This window comes from Drosophila hydei, unplaced genomic scaffold (assembly GCF_003285905.1).
Source record: "Drosophila hydei strain 15085-1641.00,03,60 unplaced genomic scaffold, DhydRS2 tig00000001-arrow-pilon, whole genome shotgun sequence".
Taxonomy (NCBI): Eukaryota; Metazoa; Arthropoda; class Insecta; order Diptera; family Drosophilidae; genus Drosophila; species Drosophila hydei.
This window is the reverse complement of record NW_022045643.1, coordinates 15418239-15442786: the sequence shown is the minus strand read 5'-3', so window position 1 is coordinate 15442786 and position 24548 is coordinate 15418239. Positions and strand designations below refer to the sequence as shown.

The 24548-nt window shown below is 35.4% G+C and overlaps 1 protein-coding gene across 1 annotated transcript in view; it reads left to right on the top strand.

Annotated features, from left to right (window-relative positions):
- The first annotated feature begins 8115 nt into the window (after positions 1–8115).
- Positions 8116–24548, top strand: part of LOC111592329 (transcription factor AP-2-epsilon) — a 36271-nt gene continuing 19838 nt past the window's right edge. The window contains exon 1 of the mRNA XM_023304455.2: positions 8116–8155. Coding sequence (XP_023160223.1) covers positions 8117–8155 — 39 coding nt within the window. The 5' untranslated portion in view covers position 8116. The remainder of the gene's footprint in view (positions 8156–24548) is intronic.

The following is a 24548-nucleotide window of genomic DNA, read 5'->3' as shown; positions in this document are numbered from 1 at the left end:
ATCGTAATTTGAATCGTTTTTGCAGTTTAGCAATAAATCTTTCTTTCAGATCTATGCCAAATATTGTGACATAAAGAGTGGCATCAACATCAACATGGGCATGAGCAAGGGTTTTAAATATTAAGTCCCTTAAATTGCAATGCCATTGCCATTGCCATCGCTATGGCCAGCTACTCCTTTATTTTGTTGTAAATGAAAATTGGCTATTTGTCAAATAAGGCGTAGTGAAGAACAAAAAAACACTTTTAAATTTGAAACACAAATTGTCAGATCAAAAAACACGAATTGAAAATTACCATCTGTCAAAATTCACGTCATTCCACGCAATCTGCCAGCGCACTGAAGTCTAACCTCTCTACCCCTCAGGATAATCCTTTGAGCAACAATGTGGCATACTCGAGGTGGACGGAGATAATTATGTACATACATACGATATACTTATGACTGTGTTTGTACGTTATTTTCCTGGTTCACTTGTCAAGTGTTGGCATACCGACTCGACCAAGACCCTCATTAAAAAATACCCTCCGATTAGTCGATGCAACCACGAAAAGAGGGTGGTATATCTAAGTAATTGTAAACGCTAATGTGTTACCTTCATCTTTCGCCATCAAAAGAACACTCGTGAAGGGTGGTATTGGCCTTTGAAACGTTTATGGCCCCAATTAGCTCCGATACAGCTATTACATATATAGGATATATTGGTCAGCCCAGTTGCCAAGAAATTCCTTCAACTGTATTTCAAATTCAATCAGTTCCTTGCTGCTTCGAATACATTTGCAATTCAATTGGATTTTTATTGAAATTTATGCGCAAATCTATACCACGAATCCTTGCTGCATAAGCAATGATTGGTTGTTTGTATTTTTTTTTTAATAAATATTTTTTTAGCGAATATAGCATATGCAATCACCGCTATTTTTATAGAGATTACTGTGAGATTCTTGTACTGAATCTATTGTACAATATAACCAATAGATTTCATTGAACGTATTTAACAAAGGTCTTTATGCAGCCCTAACTGATCTGCAAATTCAACCACACAGAAGATCATTAGAATAAATTATTACTAAGTTGTTATACTACGATCATTAAAAATATTTTTTAAAATGCAATTAAATTATGGTAAATTATGTACTTATTTTGTTTTAATAAATAAATTATATAAAAAACATAACTCATTCATTGGTATATATACTTAACTAAAATTGTAGATGATATTACATTGTCTTGAATTTATACAACATAGTTTAAAACCGGTACGTCTGCTTGTCATTTCATGATTCCAGATTTCAGGGTCCCAGACTACTCGACCACAGTGCTTCTACTTGTGATGCTATATATCATTACATTTGGATATAGGTATGCTATGTATGCTTATAATCAAGGATTAGGATAAGTTTGGTTAAAGTATTTAGGTTCTTATATAGGAACTGTGTTGCCCTAGTTGTTGCCGAACATCCACTTGCCACATCATTCAGCTTTGGGATTAGCCAAATAATAATGAACCGCACAGCTCTAGAATTTATTTACCGGCTATTGGCTTTCCCATGAAATAGCAATATTTACTCAAGTGCGTAATCCTCCTCTCCAGCTCAGTTGCCAATCGCCAATTGCCTATTGCCCATTGCCAATTGCCAGGCTGTAATTGTATGGACACTAAAAGAGCAATTGTTCCTAAGCATGAAATTCAAATACAAACAACTCGAACAATATCCATTCATGAACCTGTCAGTCCTCAATTGAATTGTGATTGTGTGAATATAAAACAGGAATGCTCCTGTATTCATGTGTTTATTTAACCGCTTAGTACGGTGCAGCGAATTGACGCCATCTGTTCACTTGACATGCTTACTTACAGCACATCTGTATACATACTTACATATACATATGTGTTTGTATTTATTGGCGCCTGGCTGTACATAAATTGATCATATTTTGGAAAGTGCTGTACGTTCTGTACATTCGCCCGGAATCACCCAAGTCAATAAAAAATTAAATCACTTGAAAAATAATAAAATAATTTCATCGATATCTTACCCGATTTTCCTTATATAAATATCAATCGACTTCAACTTCTATTTATCAGCTATACACTTTTCTTATGATTCGTTTCGTAACCACAAGCACTGCAACTTAGCTTCTGGCTTAATTAAAAATATGCAAACGTGTTTTACGTGGGTGATAAAACTCATTAACTGACCAAAAGCTGCTTGCTCACGCCTTAGAAGGCAAGGAAAAATAAAATAGTAATTTTTGGCGAATCCTTAGAAGGAGTCTACAGCAACGCAACTGTCAATCTGTCGTTCGTCTCATGCTCCAAAATTGTGCAACCTACAGGGCTCACACATCATTTTATTAATATTCAATATACTGACGGCCACACTACATAAGTCAGCTGTTAACTGTAGGATATATAGTTCCTTCTGATTTGCGATTCCCCTATGAGCGTAAATATATATATACAATAAATATGTCTTTGAGTTACCTACACAAATATGTAATTGAACCCACCTAGGACCGTTAAAAGTATAAGATAATTTGTACAAATCACAATATAGTCAGTACAAAGCATATACATATAATCTGTAGAGAGCTATAGCTCTAAAATTGTGGAAGATATAGTTTTAGCCGATCTGAAACGTATGTCTTAAGGCTAAAAAATGTTAAATATTTCGTATACAGATTACCTTTAATTTATATTGAAATGGAGAATGATTTACACTGAGACAGGCAAACAAATAATAACATATAGAGATAAATCTATCTATAATCGATACATGGGTTAAACAGATTTTCAGACTTTACAGAGCGATACGGAATGCAATAGTGGCTTCAGAATCACTTTAACTGCTGGTAATCATAGCATAATCTTCAAAATTTGCATGCCCTTTATTCGAGAGAAGGCACTTGAGATCCTTATCGCGCAAATTATTCTCGTCACGTCTAACGCTTATAAAGCAACGTTCAAAGTGCCCGCCAATTTGACTGCTTACCAGTGTACCCAATCTTGTCCAGGCAGCAGGCTGAAGTATGCCCTGCCTGCCTTGTGCCCGGATACTTTGTATGTAGATGTATATGTACATTAGACCGAGCTGAATGACCTGCACCAAATTGCTTTGGGCATTCGCAGAACGGCGACGCGATGCAAGGCTCGTTGTGGGTGTTTTGGCAGACAGATTACGCTTTGCAGTAATTAGAGGGAGTAGAAGCTTTGATATCTTGAAGTAGAAACTACGCAGCCTGGCCATCATTCTCTTCTACCTCGACCTGTTCATCCTCCTCCCGCTGGCTGGAGCCCATTTGCAAACGGCTGCACACTCTTTTGCGATCAAACTGATCGGCCTACGGCATCGGACATTAAATGAGAATGTGCAGGTATGAGCGTCGGGTTTGGCACGGGCTTATGCGCATATTTTCCAATGCACGAATGAAGGAACGGGAGCGGCAATGGAAAGGGAAACGGGAGCGGGAGCCATTGGTGATAGGATTTGACAATGGAAGAGTACGGAATGGCTAAATGTTACTCTACGAACATTTTACATGCTATCACCTGGCGAATTGTTATAAGTACATATATGTTGATTCGGGTTTCTTTAGCTTTTGAACAAATCTGATCAAAAGCAGAAATTAATACATACTTATCAACACGTGCCACCACCAGTGGGAAGACATAGACTGCTCGTCACAGGCCCCCACATATACAAATAACTAAATATACATTTTTATTAGGCAGTCAAGCGCGGTAAGGGTTGCCGACTGATTGCCAACCACCAGCCTGCTCCTTCTCCGTCGCCTTTATCGAGTCGCAGGCACAGCCAGGCCCTGCGTGAAGCTTGCGCATGGTGGCTTTGTTGCTTATTGCCTGTTGCCTGCTGCCCGCCTGTTGCACCGGTTGCAGATTCGAGTGCGATGACAACACAGCGAATGCGAAGAGGAACAAGAAGGTAGTAGGAAAGGCGAAAAGCAACATAACCAAAACAAGTCCAAAAAGCACGGGCCGGCTTTTAATATTTTTCATTGGCGATATACGTTTACTCTACATGGCTTGGTGAATGTATAGGACACGTCATTTTATTCATTGTAACTGTACATTGCATATTGACTGATATTGTTTTAATAAATCACCCACTATGATAGAAGTAGACAATCGATTCGATCAACTTAAATATATTTTCATGCCTTGTATCGGCCATTGCTCGGATCAAAGCGCACGATGACGTCGAAATACCCGAATTGGTGTAGGTGTAAGACATAAGAATATAAAGCAAATGTTATGCGAGCAAAATGCAAAGTCAAACGAACAAAATCCTATAATTAAACAATTATTGCAACTCCCACTTTTTGCTGGAGGCCACTAGCCGGATTCTGGACCCTTGCGCTATGTGCACTACTCCTCCTTTTTGAGATCACGACGGTCGCAGCACACTGTAGTCCGATTCTGGAGTAAAGAAAGGGACTAAACTTGGAGAAGCAACAGCAAGTACTTATCGCTGCTCAGCATGTTGTATATGGGGCACACATTTCTGGCAGAAGCTCTTGCTCATCTCTACATTGAAAATCAGACACCAAACGGGTTCAACTTTGATTTTGCATATGCGACGACATCCAGACAAAATTGTTTAGATTCGAAAAAAATTGTGTTTTATTGTGTCATTTTCAAAATTATTCTTTAGATGTGTAACCTGAATAGAGCTGTAATCTACACAGAATCTCAACAGTAAGTATGGTTCTAGCTGTCTAAGGTCACAGGATACAGTTTTACTGGATTTGCCAAGTGCCCAAGTGCCCAAGTGACTTGTTGTGAGTTGCCTGCAGGAGTATATATTCTAAATTTAAAATCTTTAGCACCTTAAATAATAGTCTTTTTGTTATAATAGAGATAATATTTCCTGATATAAGGCGAACATTGATAAAAACCAATATACTCTTTCAGCTCGTGCACGAGTAGTAATATTATATAATGTGTCCTCTTTGTATATTTGTGTAGTTTACTTACTACGTACGTAAGCGGCCAAGCAGTCATGAAGATTTCTAAATAAAACTTGAAAAATAATAAATTGTTTAAGATCCACCGATCTCACCCCCAAATCTATACCACGGCGAACACATTATAAAACGACCTGCTCCTGTAGAATGCGGGGCCCAGCTCGTTTATCTCTCTGTGCGACTGACCGCCAGCTTGTCTCTCAACCACGAGAATACGATAATTAACACACAAGAGCGGGGGGCGTGATGAGGAGCGGTCCGCAGAGCCAAACAAATTATTAAAAATGAATTAGTGGAAATATAAATATGTATATGAATTTTAAAATTCCATACAGTCATACCTTACCATACCATACCATACCATCCATACCATACCATAGCAGAACGCACCATAGCCTAAATGCTTCTTCGGTTTCGGGGCCGACTATGCCGTAGCCTTAACAGGAACGCACGTGCGCCCAACTGATTGCCTCCATCCAAACCTGACGCATTTTCAGGCACTGATGAGGCCTCTGGCCTTGCCCGTGAGGCCGCTGCAATTGAACATGAACGAATCGTTAGTTTTGATTTTGTAGAAATATAAAAACTCATTAAATACTAATCTATTCTCAATTTCCTTCTCTCTTGTATGGGTAAGCATACCCTTAATGACGTTGATTGCCGTTGTCGTTACCCTTGTCTGAAGCAAATGCTTGCTCAATCTTAAATCAGGTCATTTCTCATGATAAATAGTTACTTTGCTTTAATATATTTTGTGTCTCCATACACGCACACAAATATTTTAATATATGTATAGTTTCATGTAAGCTGCCGCTTTCTATTTGTATGGAAATAGTTATGGCATTGAACATGGAAAAGTGCGAAGTCCCTTAGTTAGATATCCAAAATCCGCGGTATATTGAATGGGTCTATCTTTTGTGGAATTTAAGCTGCGAAACGAAATTATATTATCGATTTGTATAGATAATGTGGAAATAGAATGAGTGAATATCTAAATTTGTAATTTATGTGGTCTACGAGATCTCTGCGTTCACACGGGCGGTTAGACATGGCTAGATCGATTGAGCGTCCTGATCAAGAATATATATACTTTACGGTATCTACCACGCCTCCTTCTGCCTGTTACATGCATTTGCACAAAACTATTATAGCCTAAATTCATATTTTTAATGATCTGGTTCAGGGTATAAAAATATAAATACTTTACAAATTCTTAAGACGCAACAAATAAAAAATACATTTGGCACTTATAGATTTTCGCCTGTAGTTACTAGGAAGTTATTGTGTTCATCAAAAGCACGGAATCACCGCTAATGTGATAAGTTAAATATTTATCAAACTTAATAAGATTTCTTAATTTTACTAAAGTACTCAGAGGAAATCGTTTGCTCTAGATATATTCATGCCCATATCAACGCAATAAAATAGCGTATCTTATGAATTAGTGAATTAGTTTGAATTTTAATAAAATAAGCTTTTTTATTTAACCGCAAATTAATTAATTGTTAGTAACATTTTAGTCCGACAAATTAAATATTTTAAATAGTTACATATTTTAAAAATGATGTTTAATAAAAGCTCAAATTGGCGTTTCCTTACTTTATTTGCTTCAATATTTTTCGAAAAATTTGCCGAAGAGAAATCATGCAAATACAAAACGAACAATTCTTGCCACAAAAGAGAAAACATACTATGTAAGAGAGCGAAAAGAGAGCACAGCTGATTGGTTGCAAGAAGGGTGGGAAAATATATATAATATAGAGCATAGAGCGTGCAAAGTATATAACGCTGTTTGCATCCCCAACAGCAATATGTATTCCGGCAAAAAGGACACGGAGGCAAATTTTGGCATTGGGGCTTTTGCTGCTGGTACACAGGATATGTTTTAACGTACGGCGGGCATGATTTACCTAGGATTACTTATATTGCACTCTTTACTCGCTATGCAAAATTTGTATTTGCATATAGCTTTGGGGCAATACTTACCAGCTGAAAGCTGTGATATCTGCTTTACATACATATATACATACATACTTATGTATACATATATATATATATATATATATATATACATTATGTATTATTAAAAACAGTTACATTTAATTATACATTCACATCTGGTATGCATATATGCATACGTATATATATGAATTAATAAGATGTATATATGAATGTAGGTATATGTATATACTTCTTCATTACATGCATATTCATGGGTACACATTGTCCAGGAGCATCTGTAAGGGCTGGCCAAAGATATGCTTTATTTCCTCGGGTGATGCTGGCATGCAGAAGATTGAATCCACCATTCCCAAAACCGAATGTCATACATACAGATATACCTGTATATACCCAGAAAGCTCTCTGTGGGAGTGAATGCGCGATGGGCCATATACATATACATATACATGAATATATATACATATACAGTACACCCACACACGTAACCACTCACAAACACACACACATAGCAAGCATATGTACCGGAGAGGCATGTTTGAAGAGTCGCGTTATCTTGGGCGAAATGGAAGCGGACCAACAGAAGCTGCATGCAGTACACCTCCGGGTAGTACATAGCCAAAGGCTGACTCCTGGTAGCAGTCGTATAGCGAAAAGCATCAAGCACGTAAGCTGGCCAAATCCTTTGGTCGAAAACCACAAAGGAGATACGGAAGTTGAAGTTGATTCAGTTCGGCAAACACGTAGCTGATGCCGTCGCTTTACTTCCACATCCAGAAACTCAGTGATGGCTCAGTAGTGCATTAAAGTCATTAAACAGAAGTGTAGGGATTCGAAACGGAAATTGACTACCTCGAAGCCAAGCGCTACGACATCTCAGTTCAGCTCGGTTCAGTTTGGTGCTGACGAAAACAATACGTCGCAATTTATTAAGTTGTATAAAACAGTGTTTTAAAAAGCTCAGACGGTAACGGCAAAGGCAACGTGATTTGTGAATTGTTATTCACTGATATTTACATAATTTCCTATTTGCTGGCCACAGACTCACAGAGGCTTTCATTCTGGATTTCACAAGCAATTTTCGACGGAAGGTGACACGCCCTGTAGACCGTTGGCCAATTGGGAAATTATATTAGCAACTTTTCTTTAATTTCCGTAGGAGTTGGACATGTCATTTCTGGCTACTTTAGATGCCAATGCCTGGCAGGTAAATATATTAGCATATTTTTTAATGATCTGCAACTTGTAAAATAATTTGCTTTCTCATATTCAGCATGGAACATGCATAAATCTCATTAGTTGTTATATTTTAAAATGTATATGTTATGCTGTTAAATAACAAATAGCATTTTAAATGGTGTTAGTAGATTACAAATAATAATTGTGAAGGCTATCTTTGCCGTAGTTGATGGATTTGTGTAAAGAGAGATACAGAGAGAGAGTGAGAGTGTGAGAGAAAGAGAGAGAGAAATAGAGATAAAAAGAGAAAGAGAGAGAGAGAGAGAGAGAGAGAGAGAGAGAGAGAGAGAGAGAAAGAAAGAGAGAGCGAGAGAGGGAGAGAGAGAGAGAGAGACAACGACGAATTTAAATGCAGATTTAACTATACGATTTCATTCACCAAAACTACTTCAAATATTTTTAGAATCGCTAAACCGAGACATTCTTAATTTATTTTTCTAGATACATTAACTATCCTGTATTCGTGTTTAATTTTTAAAGTTAGATCACTTCATACAATACATATAATACGCTCACATTATAAATTTATGGAGCGTATGGACATACTTCGAAATATTGATGCTTTTTGAAATAGTCTTCAGCTCATGCTTATTAAAGTCTAAGTCTGCATTAATGTGTGAATATATTAGCCGAAAGACGAATAATTTCCTAAGCCCAACAAGTATAATTGTTCTTAGCCATGTACATAGTAGGCGACTTTAAGAGGGTACCTCGGCTAGAGACGTCTTATTTGATTTAATACAGACATTTTCTCTTATAGATACATGTATTTCGAAATCTATAATAGCTAGATTGATACTACATCTCTATCATTTAAGAGAGATGGTTTTATTAAAGATTTATACTGCTCTAAAATGTTATTGTCTTTTAGAAAAATAAGTTTTTCTACCTATATAACAATATGGCAATAGAATTAAGCTAAGTTTCCGATTTTTTTCTCGCTGTTGTATCTGACTATTGTATTTGGTAACATTGGGTTGGTTTAAGATTCTGAATAAGTATCACGTAGTCATGTGTGTGCCGTATCTCTCTTTACTAGAACATATACATTTTTCAGCAAATATTTTTTGCAAATTCACATTTTCACATGAGATATTGTAGGCTCTTAATGTGCTCACAAAAGTAATTACAAGCTCAAATGCTTTAATGCATTCCACGTTAAATTAACCATTGAAAAATCAATTGTCTGTCGTCTTTTTTTAAAGTTCCATGTAATATTGTTATTTCGGTTTAGTGGTTAAGTAAATTGAGAAAATCATCCCTTATAATGTGCGATGTGTGAAAACGATTTCTAATGGAAAAACTCACGAAATGTGGCGATGTGGGTAAAATGATAACCAAAAATGATGTTATTCAAAATTATGTACGTTATTTGGTAAACAAAATTAAATTGGTACAATGAATGTGTAAAAATAAGATATATTTTATAATGCTTAGAACATTCGTGGCTCTTATAACCTTAACATATAAAAAATGAGTATTCAGATAATGTAACAGGCAGGACAACACATGCCATAAGAATAAATATTATTGATCAGGGCGAGTCAATATAGTTATGTCCGTATAGAACATATACATATAAATAGTGCGGTGTTGAAAATTGGAATTAATGGAGGATTCGCAAAATATATAACTGTATATACATTCTACAACAAATGAAATTAATGCCTCTGAAGGTATTAATCTTCGACACGCTGACAAAAGCTGGGATGTCTTGTTTAATATGTTGGCGATTGGACTTTGATGCTAGCACTGTCACTAGCAGTCACTCCATTGTGTGTTACTTGCTTTGGCGGTGGTTCGAACGGTCGAGTTTTATTTGCGCAGACCTGTCTACCAAATGAAGCGCATAATACATCAAACACTCTTTAATGGGGGTGGCAAATCCACAGCGGCTGCAGAAGCTGATTACTCTTTAAGTAACACAAATCAAGACTCAGACTCACATGCAAAGAGTCATCAACGTCGACTACGCCACAATTTCTTAATCATTTTTTTCGTAAGTAATCAAAGCTCAAAGCTGCGACGGGTAATTTAAGTCTGTATGTTTCTGATAATTCATACAGCTGTTGTTGTTTTAGGGGAATTCTATCCATTATAGTAGGTGAATATGATATACAAGTTTAAAATTTGTATTGCAGTATATAGTATTAATCCTTGAAATTATGCTCCGGCCAAGGTTAGTAAGTGCTGATAGAAAGTGTCGTTTGCGTTCCTTTAAGTAATTGCTTAGTCGATGTAGCCGTAATATACTCGACCTAAGAAATTACAAAAGGTAGACAAAGAGTTCCAAAATTTAATTCTTTGTTGCTTTATTTTGATACCCTGATCCCATTGAAAATGGGAAATTAGGGTATAATGGTTTTGTGCAAATGTTTGTAACAGGCAGAAGGAGGCGTGACAGACCCCATAAAGTATATATATTCTTGATCAGGACGACAAGCAGAGTCGATTGAGCCCTGTCCGTCTGTCTGTCCGTCCGTCTGTCCGTATGTGTGAACGCGTGGATCTCAGCATCTATAAAAGCTAGAGACTTGAAATTCTTTTTCGTAGGTCTGTGTATAGCACGCGCAGATAAAGTTGGTTTCAAATATTCGATAACTATTAGCATTTAATTGTTATCGAATGAAAACATGATTGAAATGCAGTTAATAAATTATATCTCGAACATCTTAAGATGTAGATGTAAGATGTAGATCATATGCTGAAAATTTCATTAAAATCCATTAAGTAAAACAGAAGTTATTAAACAAAACGTTTGGCCAATTTGCAAAAGCATATATCAACAGCGCCACGCGCACGCATTTTTCCTATGCGTGTGCACACTACATTCAAATGCGTACATTCTTTTCTATTCCAAGAATCAAAATTGCGATTGAATACTGGTTGAATTCTCAGCTGGTTGGTATGCAGCTAGGGTTCGAGACCGTTGGAGATGAATTTTTTTTTATTGTATTATTTTTTTTTTAATTATGAAGTGGCGGTGTTAGTAGAGTTGGTGCACGTTGCGCAAACAATCCGGGTTCGAATCCTGGTCTCGTAATGTCGTTTTTTATTTGTTTTCTTTTTTTTTTTTGAATACTCGATACAAACTACGGAAAATATTAATAATCGCAAATAGGACTGGGATCAGGGTATCTCCTAGCCGGGCACCCCGACTAGAGCTTTCTTACTTGTTAATATTAGATTTATGAATACAACATTTTAAAAAGTGCTGCCTGTTTACTGTCGAAACAATTTTGCAGTTGCCAGCGGGCGTAGCCAGAAATTTTCGAAGCTGTACTCGAAAGAGGTCTCTTTCAGTCGACTTTCAATATGGTAAATAATTATTTATAATTATGGAATAAAAAGGGTTTTATATAAGCAAGAATTCTTGCGTCTGTGCAACATACTCCCCGCTTAGTGCACGCCGTAATGCTTTACTTATATATTTAGACTCAAATTAATAATTAAGAAACGTGACACATGAGTAAAAGTATCCCGTGGTCGCACGTGAGACAAGAGCTCTAAGGCACGTGATATTTAAATTAAAGCATTAAAATTTTTGGTCATATTTGCTAAATTCAAAAATATAATATATTTAAGAACCCTTTCACAAGATTCCTATTAAGAGTCCACCCTTAACATTTCTGTTTATTTGCGTTTTCGGTTGCCAGAGCTTTAATCTACGTTTTACACTGGGCTAATGAATGGGATTTCGTTAGCTTAACCACTAAACCGCGTCATTTTCAGAGCTTAATAAATTTTAATAAAACAAATTGTATTAGCACAAATGGAAATATACAATTCCATTTCCATTTTTATGAAGTCAATTAACATCAAGTTATTGTTACTGTATTGTTATCTGTAACATGTTTGAACAAGACTTAGCAAAGAGTTCAGAGTTGTCTATGTAAATCTTAGATTTTGGAAAATTATTAGAAACAAATTCATATATTTATTAAATTTATATATATACGCAATGCCGAACCTAATGAGGAAAAATCATTTCAATGATTATGGTAGATATCTGAAAATACTCATAAGAATGTTCGAATCGTATACAAAGTACTTTGCAATAAAACATGGCAGACAATTTATATAACGTCGATGCTACTTTACTTTGTAAGAGAGCACAGTCAACAAGAAATGGTTCTGAGAGCTTAATGTTTCATTAAAAGGATGGCTTTTAGCATAACTAAATATGTTAAATAGAGTAAGATAACGGGAATGATTTTGACATTTATACTTGATGGCATTATCCACAGTATTTTTAATGTATAGAAAGAATCGTGGCAATAATCCTGTAATTGGAACTGATATAATTACCATGCTGATATGAATGTTGTATTTAAATATCAATTGCACACATAAAACATTTAAGAGATAATTATGAAATATCATACTTCATGGTTGTGCCTTAATGCGCCGTGTTTATAATCCTTATCCGCGTTATCCTATTTTCCGGGTTGGCTAATAATTCGATATGTTAATATTGAGCACGCGAGTGGCTAATAGAGAATGCAGATCATGTGGCACTTTGTCAGTAGAGGGCCGTAGGTATTGGATAACCGAAATCAAACTTCCCGCAAAAAAGAAATGGGGAACGGTACGCTCTTTAGTACAAACGTGCGACACGTGACCTTATTTTTACGCTTGAAGACATGATGAGACACTCTGCGACCACTACAAAGCACAACACGGCATCGAATGTACAACAAAACACAACAATGTATGTTTTGCTTAGTTTATCCACAATGTTTCATCCCCGTTGCAAGCAAGTATTAAGCATCCTATGATTTGTCCTGCTGCCAGCATTTCGCATGGGTCCAGCGATAAGTGCGCGGGCTCGAATTTTGGGTGAAGTGATTAGTGGGTACTTCATGCTAAAAAGTGAAAAGCCAAGTAGTGCGAGTGGCAGCGAGCGGCGTTTATGCGGCACGCATATGTTTTTCCTTCTTTGTTGCTTTACGGTTGGAGGTCGGCGCGCACACACCTGAGTGGGCGAAACGGAAAATCAACAGCAACAGCAGCAACAACAGCAACAGCAGAAGCAACAGCAAAAGCAAGAACAACATTAACGGCAACCATTATTAAGGGGCCACGAGTTCCCCACAGCTTGTGTTGCCGCAGTCTATACGAATATAGCGGATACATTACGAAGGTCGGTCACGTGACCTGAAAGCAGTCATTTTAATTAAATTTATAAAAAAACAGGTCTGAAAGTGGATAAACATGTGCGAGTGTCTTTTGTCAGCAAATAGAATATGATATTTTCAAAAGACCGAATCCAATATCACGAATCGCTCAAACTTTATAAGCTTGTGCAAAAAAAAAGAAATATATATATATATATATATATATATATATATATATATATATATATATATTTAAAATTGATTGTTCTGTTTTCGTGATTTCTTCAATATAACCAAAATTAAATAAGATATTTATGATATTTTCTAATGAACTTAAACAATATACATACATACTTAGTTTAATTTTGATTTTGATTTTGATTTCGTGTGATTGTTGAATGTATCCGAAATTTAAATTTAAATTCAAATTTACACACAATAAATCAGATCTCGGGTCTTATTACTTGAGCACACGAATCGCTTTGAAGAGGAGGGAAGAAAAGAACCTTAACGAAACTCTTAATTTATGTATTTACACATTCTCTAGTGGTGAAGTTGAATGCGAAACAATTATGATATAAGGCCTGCCCAGCCCTAAGTATGTCCAAACAGGTATTTCTTCGCTTTCTTTAATGTGCATGTTTTATGACGCCGAGTATTTACTCTGTAATGCACTGCATAACAGCGCACCAGCGGCGTCGGGACTTAAACTTATTAAATGATTTATATTAATGGCGGCATATCATGTTTCACGCGTACTCAGTGTCTGAGATTTTCTGCCAAGCAAATTTGTCAGTGGGGGTCGGCACGCGCTCAACTCCAACTTCAACTCCAACTTTAACTCAAACACCAGGTCCAATGAAGTTATCAGCAGCGACAGTTAAAAACGCAGTTAATACTCCACACTTGAGATCAATTTGTTTATACACATAAAAATTTAATGTAAGTTATATTTAAATTGTTAAATCAAATGCTAAATACTGGACTTCAATTTGATCCTTTTGATAACTAATCATTTTTCTGTTTCTTTTTCTTTGAGCGTTTCTAGCAGATTTAGTGGTTGTTCCTACACAACAATGCGATTTGATATGTATCCGACTAGGTTATATTAGTTGCAATATGCTGTACTATTTTACAGCAGCAGATCATCCAACTATTTATAAATGAAATTCATTATTTTATAGTAATTTTGGATAACTGCTTCAAATTTCCCCAACTTCTTTAATTTTAAATTCAGTTGCAAATGAAGCCAATATGTGAAAAAGTTTGCATTTTAACGGACAATACTCCAATAGAATATGTAGATCATATGCTGAAAGTTTCATTGAAATCTGTCAAGTAACACAGACGTTATTAAACAAAACGTTTGACCAATTAGCTAAATCACGAGTTTGACTGCTGGTCACGACGGTCGGGCGAATCCGACTAGAGTTTTCTTGCTTGTAATGATTTAAAATAAAATAAAATAAATTCAAATTTTTTGAAATGTGTGAAAAATTAATTCAAATTTGTTGAAATCTGTGTAACAGACTGAATGAGTTGTGTTCAACCTCATCAGGTATCTAGGTTTGTCTATTCGTATGTTGATCACGGAACCTATCGAAGCTAGAATCTGAAATTACATAGATCGATCAAGTATGTTTTAATGTATCGATAAGTTTTTCCGTATATATTAAGGTTCAGTAAAGTATTTATATCTGTCACGTTTCAATTTAATCAAAAAAAGAATACCATTCCAATTTTGAATATAATATACAACTTTGACACAAGATAAAATCTAGATACTCATTGCATTGATACAATATTGCCGAGTCCCAGTTTTATTTGTACATTATGACCTGTTGAAGTACTCATCTCCTCATCTGCGTCGACTCGTTTCTTAACATTTCTTAAACAATTCGCTGAAATCACGATGTTAGGTAAATTAGGTGGATCTGGTCTATTGTATGCAATTATCGTATTGTATTCCCACACAAATAAAAACACTTAAGAGTGTTGCAGTCGAAGACGACCGACTGCATAATACTCGTTTCGGGCTTAACCGATTTGTCATATATATATGATATATAAAATTTTTATTAACATTAAGGATCGACAGTCCAATATTCAGGCAAATTTCCAAACTGACAAATGTGGCAAATCGAAAAAATTAAAACTTTAGTTTTAATCCATTTGCCACTTACAATTTTTTGGAAATCAATATAGGTGTCTACAATAAGTCAATTATCAAGCTTCGGTTTTTATCTGTAAAATTAATTGCACCAAATGGTAATAGATAGGTTGATCTATAGAACATCTTGACATAGTAATAATATAGCGGCAAAATGGTTTGCACAAAATTAATATATTCTTTTCACTTTGTGAACGAGTATAAATATGCACCCAAAACTACAAATGCACTACGCAACTGTTAAGCATCTGTTACGGTTTAGTTGAATTTCAATTTTTACGCACTTATTCTACAATCTTGATGCAGAAACGCATCCTCAGGCAATTCGCACTAATGCTCTATACAAAACGTGTAAGAAAGTATATTGGCTTCGTACAATCGTGGACTGTTTGTGGTCAGCTTTTGTTAAAGTACCAATTGAAGCAAGTTTTACAAAATGGATAGGCCTAAGTTACAAAATCGTTATCTTTCAAGTTACTCTTCCGTTACCCTGAACACAGGCTGAGTTGTTTTTCAAGCATCTATACACAAAAACATACAAATATATAACTTAAAATAAATATAAGCTAAAAGGAAAATATTTTACATTCCATTAAAAAATATGTACTTGTAAAACTAAAGCAGAAAAGTGGACGGGAAACTTAAATTTATATAATTAATAAGCACGGAGAAGGATATCTTCTAGCCTGGCGTTGATTTATATACGTACAGAATTGTATGTAAACTTATGAACCTTTGCTTATATGTTAGCTCAGATAAGTAATTTAAATTGTAGAGCTAGCTATTTCGTTTAAATATCATGCAAAAAATTCAGCTTGTTTACCAGCAACCTGATCAATTACTGCATTGCAAAATATTCATCATACTGAGAAACCTGTTATTTTTCTGTAAAACCAAACCATAAATTTCTAATGATGATATTGATCCATACATAAATCATGTTAAGCTCTGCTGAGTGCATATTATATGAAATTAAAATGATCGACATGGGATGAAAGGTCCCTTTTGGATTCATATGCAGTTTTCAGATTCTATGTAGCTTGCGCATGATTTATTTGAATTGCTCATAATTGTATAATGGAATATATATCTTGCAATTCTTCTTATATCAAAAATCGTACAATACGAAAAGATCTTATTTATATTGAAATATATGTTAATAGTGATTAAATTGAGGTGCATATCATGTAAGTTTTGATAGGTCATGTTATTGCATATAGCTTAAAGACTTCTTTAGTATTAAGGTATAAGAGACTTTTTGTGTGCTGTTATAAAATTTTCGATAGTAAAAAGCGAGTAGATCATTTAAAGCACGCTCAGAATTAGTTACCCTTTTAATGATTTCATTGTCCAATTTATATTTCTTAACGACCGCTCAGGCATGTTTGGGTTTTGTACGTGTAGCTTTTAATTTTCGGGATCATCAACTGCCAATCTGAAGCCCAGTCGTCTCATTCGCGAACAAACACCGACGCATTCTCAGAGACCGTCGCGTCACTACTTCTGACTGCCGACTGCCTGCTGCCGACTGCTGACTGCTGCAGTTACGATGCAGCTCGTTTTAATAATGGTAATTTGATTGGACTCCAACTCCGACGCATTGATAATTTTCTCACATAGAAATCATTTCTTTTATCGACTAAAGGAGGCGCCGCACGCAATTCGGCATTCAAGTTTTACAACCAGATCAGGGTCGTTATCCGAACGATCGCTAAGATGGAAACGCGCGGATAGACAAATACATCTCTATACTTTAGTCTTAAGAAGAGTTGTCCCTAGTCCTTAAATATAATATTAAGCATTCTATATATATTAATCAAATGATTTTAAAAAGCAGCAGCTCGTCGCATGCAATATTATTGATCTTACATCGTGGACTAAACTAATTAAAAGTTCAGAAGAGCAGTATGTAGTGCTCAGTCTCTTATTTATGTAAGCTAAATAGTGGTGTTAAAGTGCGGTAACTTTGATATAAACGGGCAGATGCATTAGTTCTTTACACTACGCTATTATTGGCCATTTATCATAAGCATTCCCTGCTAGCCAGCGGCGTTGTTCCAATAAGTTGCAAGGGAGTCCTTAGGGAAAAAGTTGACTCACGTTCGTCACAAAAAGAGCTATTAGCACAACGGGGTATCCACATGCATATATAAATAACTAAATAGACACGTTGACTCTTCGAGTAAAAATCATTCAAATGTATTTAGGTGTTGTACGCAGTCTTATAATTTCTCTGTCTTCTGATCCTTGATGTAGGCCTATGTAACAAGTGTTGACCTTTTCTGTGCCATTGACATGACCCCATACGCCTAGTACATAGTACATAATGACATCTTCATTTGCCAAACTGATTTCTCATTGACCTTGTTTTCTGTCATAATACAAAAATACAACAAAAATGTATAAGACAGTGAGCTAAAATATGTTGTGGGTAGTCTTACCCACCCAGAATAAATTAAAAATTGTATTTGTATAATATAAATAATGTTATTCTCACTAATTTCGTTCTTTATATTATTTCAACGTTAATGTAATGCAATGCTGTTTTCTTCCTTTCGAGTGTGCATTGTTGTAAATGTGGTAAATATTATGAATTAGTGGTAAAATTAGCTGGTATATAGATAATTCAATACTGGATATTGGATCTTTTGGTACTTGGCACTTACATATGTAGCAACAGTAATCCATTGCGAGCAAACACAGCTGCAGATGTTTTTTATATCTCGGCCTCATATTTAAATGGACCGGTGCTTGCCTGTTGGCTCTTCTCTTTCGAGTTGTTGTTGGGTTGCAAAAAACGAAAAAAAATAAAGAAGAGCGGATTAAAGGTGCACACGAGCACAGCCGTAGGAAATATGCTGTAAACATCCGCCTGCTGCAACTGCAACTGAAAATACATACTTATATACATCGAAAAAAGCAATGGCCAGCGCAAGAGGCTACATCTCTACAACTCTGGCTCTGGATCTTGCTATAGCTACAACGAGCGCGCACATTTCCCCTACGGCAATTGGACGTCGTGCAACATTGCAGCAGCCTTTTTGCAGCATTGCTTGGCTCATGGTCATGATTAGTGGGCCGTTGCTGTAGTCGTTGCCGTTGCTGCTGCTGCGGCTGCGGCTGCTGCTGCTGCTGCTGCTGCTGCCGCTGCCATCGCCATCGCGTTGCCGCCGTCGTTGAAGGGACTTCTGCTATTGCCATGAAGCGACGGACGCATCTACCAAAAATTTGAATCTGTCTGCAACTTAGGACTTAACGAATATGTACGAAGTGGCCCGGGGCCATTTGAAAATATTACCACACTGTGTAGAGTGCATGTATGCATATTGTCAAGAGAATATACAAAACTTTGTGCCGATGTTGTTACAGATTCAAATAGTCAATCACAAGGATTTCTCTCAACTTCATATTGTGTTATAAGTAAGGACAATGTCACGCAGTTATATTTTAGACAATTAATCAAATAACAAATTACATCACTTGCATCGAATCAAAACTTTCCAAAATCCCATTTAAATATTTAAGCACAATATTAGTCCGTATTTAAATTTAATAATCATATTGTTAGTTTTAAATTACGTTATTTCTATCGGATGCATTATTCTATTCTGCTTTACTTCTTCGTATGAAGAAAACCTATATCAATTGTCTACAAATTTAATTAACGGCACAACATTCTAAAAAATTCTTGAAATTTTGAATATATACTCTTTATCAGACGAGGGCACCTACGAAAATTTCTGAGAAAGTGTTCAGATTTTTCTGATACGCCCATTAGCGATGCAGGAAATCGGTACATTCGAAATCTGCTATGGTAGAAACGCCATTAGTTAAAGTGCTAGAGACTTAAAACTTGCGTTGACAATTTAAGCTTAAGGTGGTACATATATATCTACGTATATTGGGGGTGTGGCTAAGTAAAGAGGCTTTAAATTTGGAATTTATACTCATGAGTACAACACGCATCCAAAGGATATAGATTTTATATCACACTAAAAGATTCCATTTATGATTAAATTTTACGATTCTAGCTTCGAATATATTGACGACATAGCTTGTTCCTATATTCCATGCTTCAGAAGACAGAGGATTAAGTTCAGTTTGTAGCTGTGAAAGATGCAGTTTACCCTTATAATTTGTGTCGGTGGTTCACTGCACGAGTGTGTATCCAAAGACCTTAATAGGGTCTAACATAATAGCGCTTATGGTTTTTAATGTATTTTCATTATTAAAAAGTTTTTTTTTGACAGCTAACCAGAAAATATAGAACTAATTTTATAGTAATTGCCGAAGAGCAGAGTATTATGCGATTGTGCAATATCCGTCCGTCTGCCCGTTTATCCGTATGAACGCAAATCAATTCGCCGCTATTGAAGCTAGAGTAATTTTTAATATATCCTTGTCTTACAAAATTTTAAGATCCTGCCGATGCGCATGTGCTCTGTGTGATTTATGTTTATGCAGCGGCTGCGCTTTTGCTGCAGACTGCAGTATGACTTTACTATGGGAACTTAATTGTTGAATAACTTTTTGCACTTTCGATGCACTTTCTTGATCAAATTTTCAGAGAATGAGAATGACTTTCATATGTATGTATTTGCTAAAGCACAAGTCTCTAGTATTAGAAAGAGGTTTTTTGTAAATTTTCGTTTTGTTATCTATAATACGGAAATGGTATGAGTTGTGGATAAAAACTGCCTGTGCTATACTCGAGTATACAAAATTCAATAATTGATCAAGAATATACAAGCTTTATGGAATCTGCCACGCCTTTTTCTGCTTGTTACATACATTTTCAATGGGTTTAGGACATAATTATTTTCTTTTTTAAACCATTGAAAGTGGGAATTCAGTACATAGTGTTTTTATCAAAATGTATATGATAGAAATAATTGGGACTAGCCGACCACAGAATGCATTTATATTCTCATCAGGAACAAAAACTGATTTGATTTTGTCTTGTCTGCTAGTCTCTCTGTCTGTCGACGTGTTACTTTCTCGGAACCTTTTAGAAATAGATTTTGTATATTTTGTATTATGAATACCTCTGTCAATTTCACATTATAAAATAAAGTATTACAAATACTAGAGACTTGCTTCGGCAAATACCAACATGCGAATGCCATTATCACGACTTTGATTAGGAAATATATCACTGTAGCCCCATTGCAGCTTGTAATGTATGTATAAAAGAAGCGTAGAATAATTAGAATGATGGTCACCTGCTCGCAGGGTTCAGTCGAATAGATTGCAGTCTCTTACCTTACGTTTGTAATGCCCTGCTTGCTGCATTACAAACTTAAGGTAAGTATTTCGGCACTATACAAATTTTGGTTTTGGGAAATGTTCTATGTTATGTATGAAGTTAGATATTTGATATTTGGAATACATGCTAGAAAAAAACATATATTTTATATTTAAGCATAGTTATACAGGCAGAATGTCAAATTATTATAGTTTTTAAGTTTAGAAGTAAACTTTCAGGTAATTTGCATTGAATATGGTCTTTATACATTCGCGCCAATTTTTATTATTTAACAGTGTATAAGAGTACTACACAGTTGGTGAAGAACAACCTTAAAATAATAAATTTTTAATTGCTATTATATGTTTTGGATTTCTAATAATTTAATTTTTTTTATATATTGTTATACTTTGGAATATAGAGAGCGAATGGAACTAATAACGTCAATAATCGAATAATTAATCGAGGCCTGCTAATAATAGTCAATACTAAAGTTGTTTTTCATTGCTTGGTAAACATTTTATTTTCATAATAATTATATTTATTATTTAAGTTCCTTATTTACTTTTTATGTAATAACTTCCTGTGATTATTGAGTTCGAAATGAGTGCAAGATAAAATCAAGAGTGCTCAGAAGATTTTCATTTGGTAATCGTTCATATCTCATTTATGTGAAAATAAGTTTGGTATTCCTGAAAGTTAATAAAGGTATTGAAAGCGGCAATTGTAAGAGTCGTGAGTGTTAATATATAAGCTAATTCCTGCTCTGCTCTGCTCTTCACCTATTGTCAATTTTATTGAAGTATACCATATTGTGTACTAGGGTATTATGGCGTTCATATATGTACATGTACATGTACATGTACATGTTCATGAGCATGTACCTACACATGATCCATGTGTATATAAACAGAAGTGTAGCTTACGTGTCCCTGCGTCTCGGATCGGCAGCAGAGAGCGGCAGTAATTGAGGAGGCTCGAAACGGGTGCTCAGGTGCATTATCCAATTGCAGCGCTGCCGCCGCCGTGTTCGACACTCCTCCACTTAGGCGGCTTCATTGCAACGGCACGATTTATGACTGCGGCTGCTCATTTGTGGTCGCAGCGCAAGCGAACGATCGATCGAGACGCCATTTTTTGTTACGATTCGGATTCGCGATACCAGATCCCTGCTCGAAAAACGAAACAATATTGATTTTCAGTCTTTGCTGCCGTACCGCATAACTCGTGATGCACCGTACACTGGTCCACAGTCGGCGAATGCTTTGGAGTCTACATACACACCCACATACATGTTCTCTCATTTCTATATATACCGTATATAGGTAAACAATATATGTGCATAGATGTTTTCTTATGTGTTTCTTAATGTTGGCCATTCTTAAAAAAGAGTCAGTTCAAGCAAATCAAATTATAGTTTGTAACACTGTGCGGCTTAGCTTGTTGTTAGCTGTTTCATAGTCGGCATATATACATTATTTAGGTCTGATTATACACATAGGTCTGAAACTATTTAACTGGTGGTTGAACCACTGTGCGAGTAGGCTTCTCCATCTAGCGAACCTGAGCATCCAATTTAGGACGAGGCTTAAATGCAAAGCCTCGGGTCCAACTCGTGAACGCCGCAGGATGTTCATGACTGCCGTTGTGGCTGCTGTCGTTCATGGTAGTGATTGCAAATGATTCTTTATTTGGTTGCAGTACGGCACATATTCGAGTAACTGCAAATACATACACATACACATAAACATGAGCGCCAACTTACATACATACACATATATCTCATATAATTATTCGTTAGTTGCCTTAAAATTAAAGTAGGTTAAATGCTTTCATAAAAACATCCAACTTAAGTTGATAAACGAATATTTCTAAATCGTAAATATCGAAAAGCAGTTACTCTAAGAACAGCAAAACTATATTTAATAATGAAAACATATTAAGCCTGCTCTACAGTATCAATTAAAATAAGCATATATATCTATATGTATATGCCTGAACAATCGAGTCCGTATGTGTTTCAGTTTTACTGCTAGCTAGTCTAAGCTTAAGAGTTTGCTTTAAATGATAACTAATCAACAATTGACATCGTATAGCACACGAAAAGTAAGTATGTTGCCTTCAGAGGCATCAACAGCCTGTCGGCTTTATTATCAGCCGAATTCGCTATCAACTGGTTCTTCTTCATCTAGCTGCTCTTCCTAAGATGTATGAAATTCGGTGGTTAGAACTTTTTCAAAAAGCATTAAAGCGAATGAAGGTAGTGTCCACTCTCGTGACTAACTTTGGAAATTGTTGATTAGTTATTAAATTAATTAAGACATAATTTAAGGTCTGCAAAATTTTCAAATGTGGAAACATAGAAAGCAAGCAAAAATCCATGTAATATCCGTATATACACATTGAGTTTGTGACGGCAAATATGCGTCCCAATTGAGTGAATTATTTACAAGAGTGTTCCGTACTGGTTAGGAGATAACTATTTATTTGAACCCCTTGGAATGGTTTTCTGCAAAAGTATGTAACAGCCAGAAGTATACATATTTTTGATCAGGACGGCGAGCTGAGAGAATCTAGCCATGTTCGTTAGTCCATCTGCTTACCGCAGTTCAGAGATCAGAGCATGGTCGTATGTTTTCGTATATTTTGATAATCGGACGATATATTTAATAGTATGAGCAAAAAATCGAGTTAGTGGAGAAATGGGTTGCATTTGTCATTTGTCAAGATTTGTGCTTTAATGCTATATATCCATAACAAATCCGATGTTTAGCTCTAACAGTATTTTACCTAATATTGCTGTTATTACATATTTCCAAATACATATTTAAATCCAAATAGATTGATATTATTGTTCAGTTTCTTAGACTCACTCCTTCACTACCGTGAATAAGTATTAAGCAGTCAGAAGCGCCAGTCCACAATTATCTTATATGTTTTTTATTTTCTTTTGATTATTTTGTTACAATATTTTTTTATTTTTATATATTTAGAAAATATATATATTTAAAATATATATTCTATATATAAGAACAACAACATGTACCTTAGGGGTAAAAAAATATAATATGTAGCTACCATCAATTATATAGCATAAAGGTTTACATTGCATGTATATACAGATCTGGGTATTAATTTTCGTTTGTTACTTTATGTTGTGTTCCCTTAATAAAATCTTGCGTTTTTAATATACTGATAATTTGTATTATCCATAAATTTTTATTTGTTCTATTTCTTCAGCTGACATCCTATTAATACAAATATATTTGTAATTCTAAGAACACATATATATAAATATATATATATATATATATATATATATATATATCAACCACTGTGATTATCGACTCATGTACTTGTACACTCTTACATATATGTATGAATATATATATATATATACATATATATGTATGTGGGTATGTATATATATGTATGTATATATGTATATATTTCCTCACTCGCGTCATTTTTGACATAATCACGTTGTGATGCTGTGTAAAATAAAGCCCTCGGCTAGATTGGTAGGGCACTCACCACTGGCGAAACACATTGCCAAGCGTCCAATGCCGAGTTTTTCCCAGTAGCATAAGTTGCACCCCTAAGGCAAAAGTGTGCTACCAACCCCAGCTTTCTACATGTGTATATATATATATATATATATATATATGTATATATCTGTGTATGCATTTTGCAACCACTGTGCTTATATACTCATGTACTTGTACAATACACGAAACACACGCACACACAAGTATTAATATAAGCCGTATGCATGTATACATATACACAATGCCATTTACATGTGTGTGTAGATATACAAATCTCTATA